This window comes from Sinocyclocheilus anshuiensis, unplaced genomic scaffold, assembly GCF_001515605.1.
Source record: "Sinocyclocheilus anshuiensis isolate Anshui unplaced genomic scaffold, SAMN03320099.WGS_v1.1 scaffold1053, whole genome shotgun sequence".
NCBI lineage: Eukaryota > Metazoa > Chordata > Actinopteri > Cypriniformes > Cyprinidae > Sinocyclocheilus > Sinocyclocheilus anshuiensis.
Genome location: NW_015555711.1, coordinates 1483075 through 1488211, shown reverse-complemented (window position 1 = coordinate 1488211; position 5137 = coordinate 1483075). Strand labels below are relative to the sequence as shown.

The following is a 5137-nucleotide window of genomic DNA, read 5'->3' as shown; positions in this document are numbered from 1 at the left end:
TATATATATATATATATATATATATATATATATATATATATATATATATAGTTTCATATTGTAGTTTAATACCTTTGTTTGTTTTTTTATTTGATTAGGTCATTCACAATGCTTTATGGGATTGTAGTTCCATTAAATTTTTTTTTTAAATCCCAGTGGAGAAAACAAGAAGGGAAAAATTACAGAACCAATGAAAATTCCAGATCTATTGAAAAACTGGACAGTCACTGTTGGGCTCTTTTGACTGTAGTTTCTATGAAAAGCAAGAAAAGCAATAAATACGAGCATCACAAAGCATTTCACTGAGGAAGAGGCTTGGATAAGCATTCAAACAATGACTGCAGTGGATCTTATGAGCACAAACATGCACAAAAATATGCATGCCTCCACTCACACACACAGGTGAACACACATTTTGTTGGCTAGCACATGGATTATTAGGCTGCACAGATGCCTGGAGAGGAAACTGTGAGCGCGTCTGTCTCACCCGATTTAATAAGCAGCCATGTCACTTTATGGAAATAACATAGCATGTCATTTCAAATAAGATTCGGTAACACAATCATGCAAACCATGCCAATGCCTCTAATCTTACTAGGGGAGCATGAAGTGATCACATTATCTCCAAATATGTTATTAATATCTAACATTCACCTTGTAGATTTGCAACCCGACCGGTCAAACCAAAAGGTCTTGATTCACAAATAATCATTAAGAGGCTACATTAATAAACCAGATACGTTATTGTGTAACAAGCCATAATCAGACAAAGGGGCAGCCATGCTTAATGCCATACCAGAAGTGTACAAATGCAACACGCATGACCAGAAGCACAATGTGTTAAGGAAGCCATGGAGGGAATGAAGTTAGAGGAACACAGCAAGAACATTACAGAAATCTGTCTGTAACAGATCAGAGGGCTGTCAGCCGCAGGGCTATACCTGAATGAAGGAGAGCATATCTCCAGAGAAGAGTTTGTGGTTGTACTGGGAGAAGGGCCTGGCTTTCCGCACACGCACTGCCCTACCAGGCTGCATTCTGGGAAATATATACACCGGCACTCCACTGTGACACTATAGCATCAGTGTACTCATGCAAACATGCTAACATAACAGTAATTCACACAGAACATACAACACAACAGAAACGTACTCTAGAGCATGCACACAGTTTTGGGTCAATACACAATGAGATGTTTTAGCCTCATTATGAAATTGATTCGTTCGATCATTCGAGTCGTTTAAACTGATCGTTAAATTTCTCAATGGAGCCGTCTTAATTTCTGCTGAACACGCAAAGACCGTCGGCCAGCAAACAAGAGCAGATGTTTGCTGGATTCGGCCAATGTTTTTAGCACGTGACTGTGTGAACAGCACACAGTCACAGAGAGACAGATGGGATGGGAGACGTACCTGGAGGGATCGCTATCAATGGCCTCAGCTGCAAAAGAGACAGAGGGAAAATAAGGATAACAGTTAAGTTGACAGTTACTCCATCACATAGTTTCGACCAAAGTACTATAGTTACTAAAGTCACTGTTGCACCATTAAAACTGTTGCAACTTTTATTGTGATAAGGCATCTTACGCCATCGTACCTATATTTTATTAGGGCACAGCGACAAACTTTTTTTCCATTTCTTATTTACCTTCTTTCTTTTTATTCTTAGTTGAAGAGTTGGTTAGTTGTGGTTAGTTACCTTTCTGTATGGCCTCTTTAACTAGGTCATGCTTGGCTTGGAGTTTCGAGATCAGAGAGCTGCCACTTAAATGCTCCTTCACTTTCTGAAACAAAAATGCATTGAACACATGTAACATGAATGACTATGTTATTGTTAGCCATCAAGGTATTTACTTTTCTGCTGTAAGATCTGCATGAACATTATATGGCCAAAAGTATAAGTAGTGTTCAAAAGTTTGCGGTTGGTAAGATCTTTTAAATGTTTTTGAAAGAAGTCTTCTATGCTCGCCGATTTGATGCTTAAGAAACATTTCTTCATTATTAATGTTGAAAACAGTTATGCTGCTTAATATTTCTGTGGAAACCATGATACATTTGATGAATAGAAAGTTCAAAAGAACATAATTTATTTGAGATAGAAATCGTTACTGTTCTTACGGTCACATCTTTAATGAATAGTAGGGGTGTCCACATATTTTTGGTCATAAAGCACATCAATCCAGAGGAAGAGGAGGAGATCTTACTGCGAAGTAGAAAGTCTCTGTGTCCTGTTGGTTGGCTCTGCGTTTGGCGAGGCTGGGTTTGGTTCCTGTGCCTTCACCTGTGCTCTCCACTGATGGGGTGGCGGAGGCATCAGGGGTGGGGTTGCAGTCATCATCACAGACGCTCTCCAGAAGGTTTGAAAGTGTTGTCTTAAGTGTCTTACTGATCTGAAGGAATTTCACAGGTTGGAGATATAGGAGTATCAAAAAGGGGCTGTTCACAAATCCACTTGAAAAACCGAGTGTCAGAGAGATGCACAGTACTGCTATGAGCATCTCTGAAGGAGTGCACAAAAATAAAGAGCGTGGCACAGATTTTACCTCCTCAGTTTCCAAGGTAACAGATGCCAGTCTGGACTGAAGCTGCTGGAATCTGGTCTCGAGCTCATACCTCACCTGACCATCTGCGCTCACCTCACACACCTGTCACATACACCAGATGTTTTTATTATACATAATGATGGCCCCTCATGATGGCCACTGTGTTAAGATCACATGATCAGCTGAATACTACTCTTTTTAAATGGCAACACCTTAATATCAAACCCTTTAAGTTGGCAAAACATTATCATAGATGACAACAATTGGTGGTCAGGATGAAGTCCTAGACCAGTGAAAAAATAAACAAAAAATTACTTACTTGTGCCGTAAAGTTGTGCTTACATACATTAATAGAATTGATATTGTATATAAACAATAGATGCAATAGTATTTATTTTAGAATATATTAAGTTATAAGACACCACCATTCAAAAGTTTAGAATTTTCAGAGTTTTTAAATGTTTTTGAAATAGATATCTTATCCTCACCAAGGCTGCATTTGTTTGACCACAAATACAGTAAAAACTGAAATATTGTGACATATTATTACAATTTACAATAAATGTTCACTATTTTAATAGATTTTAAAGTGTAGTTTATTCCTGTGATGGCAAAGCTGATCAGCATCACTACTCCAGTCTTCAGTGTAACATGATCCTTCAGAAATCATTCTATGATTTGCTACTCAAGAAATATTTCTTATTATTATCAATGTTTGAAACAGTTGTGCTGCTTAATATTTTTGTGATACATTTTTTCAGGATTTTTACTGAAAAAAAATTGGAAAGAACAGCATTCATTTGAAATACAATTTGTTTGTATAAAAAGTATTTTCTACTGTCTACTGTCATTAATTATGTCCCTGCCGTATTAAAAAGTATAAAAAAATTTTTTTTAAATCATACTGACCCCAAACTTTTGAATGGTAGTGTATATAAAATATAACTTGCATTGTATTAAAACATTACAAAAGTTTTGGATGTTAATATATTATATTATGTTTATTACATCAAAATATTTCAAGGATTTCATTCATTCAAGAGCCACTGAAAGCCCACCTAAATGGCGTTACCTGGTCTCCTTCGTGGGGCTGGTACTGAAAGCGGAAGGGCAGACAGAATGCTGTGTTGTGGGCCTGGAGCAGAGCATCTCTATCCTGGCCCTGGTTGAGTCCAGTCACCGCTGTGTCTAGCTGCTGAAGGCCATTTTTCATATTCTGGACGGTTCGGTTTCTGTTGGAGAGGTAACCGCGTATAACCCGAGACACAGACAGGTGGTACCCCAGATCTGTGCACTGCATTCAACATCGGCCAGATGGCAAGACAAAGACAAAAAGAGAAAAATACAGTCATTGTTTGAGCAAACATGACTGTTCTGATTCACGCTCACTGACTAAACCTGCTGTGATGTTCTACAATGTGCCTCAGGCAGAGGGAATAACAAACCATCAGACACTTTTGAGAGCTGAAGACATCAATACCACAAAAGATGTTAAGTACCAGTCAAGAAGTAGAACAATAGTGAAGTCACTGAAACTATGAATTGACACAAGTATGGAAATGATCTAGTGACTTCATGAGGTGCATCCTGGGATTCTTTTAAACAATACTAAGAGAGTTTGTATGTATGCTAGACATGTGCCAGCTCTTTTCCTGCATCAAAAGCCGTTTAAGACCATGAGAAACATAAATCAGTCAAGTGTGTTCACTGGTACTGTAGACAGTGGTACTCTAGATCTCTCTCAATGGACACATTCTATATACAGTAAATACATTAGATAAAATGCTCTGTGCTGTTTTGGTCAGGGGTCAATTCAAAATGAAAAGGGAACTAAAACCTAATGACATCCTAAAGAGTGTCTAGACAGATGGTAATAGGACAGCAGTGTTTTAGACTCACATCAATCAGAGTGCAAATGTCCTGCAGATAGTACTTATTCATGGAGGCATTAGCTGCTGCCAAGTTGAGCAAGTAGTCGTTACGAGCTTTAGTGCATTTCAGCTGAGTTTCCTGTACTTTGCCTTGTCTCTGTAAAGAAAGCACACATACAGTGGAAACTGGGGGGTTAGAGATAAAGTGAGATAATGCTCTTCCTGTACCATCTTCACAGAGCAAAGCTCCGGATGTCACCGTCTTTCATTCTTACAAACCACTGATTTTACCTTCTCCATCAGTCTCTCCATTTTTTTCACAGAACTGCGCCTCTGCCCTCCTGATTGGCTGAGCCCCAGATCAGCTGACTTGCCCGTCTGTTTCTCCTCCAGTCGTGTAGCCTCTTTGAGCTTACCTTCAGCAGCCATACAGTCAATGTGGTACTGATGGTAAGTTTTCAAAGCCTGTAAGAAATTAAACACTTTTACAACATGCACAGCAAAAAAAAAAATTATAATTTTCTTAATTCATATTCATTAATCATTTTACAATATTATCTAAACATCCTTCAAACACGATAAACTTTACTCCATGGGCAAATAATTTTTTTGATTTATTGTAACATAATGAGACAGATAATGTTTGGCTTATTGTTAGATTTGTCAATAAAACAGGATAAAAAAAATAAATAAAAATAAAAATAATAATAATAATAATAATAAT

At 37.8% G+C, this 5137-nt stretch overlaps 1 protein-coding gene across 6 annotated transcripts in view; it reads right to left on the bottom strand.

Moving 5' to 3' along the window:
* Positions 1 to 5137, bottom strand: part of LOC107672018 (SLIT-ROBO Rho GTPase-activating protein 3-like) — a 38332-nt gene that overhangs the window by 13882 nt on the left and 19313 nt on the right. For 5 of the 6 annotated variants that reach the window (XM_016465070.1, XM_016465071.1, XM_016465069.1 and 2 more), the window contains exons 6-13: positions 4705 to 4878; positions 4442 to 4570; positions 3615 to 3836; positions 2543 to 2644; positions 2204 to 2389; positions 1699 to 1783; positions 1413 to 1440; positions 942 to 1038 (exon numbers count right to left, since the gene is read on the bottom strand). In XM_016465070.1, the coding sequence (XP_016320556.1) occupies positions 942 to 1038; positions 1413 to 1440; positions 1699 to 1783; positions 2204 to 2389; positions 2543 to 2644; positions 3615 to 3836; positions 4442 to 4570; positions 4705 to 4878 (1023 nt within the window). The remainder of the gene's footprint in view (positions 1 to 941; positions 1039 to 1412; positions 1441 to 1698; positions 1784 to 2203; positions 2390 to 2542; positions 2645 to 3614; positions 3837 to 4441; positions 4571 to 4704; positions 4879 to 5137) is intronic. The other variant, XM_016465073.1, reaches the window with a different exon arrangement.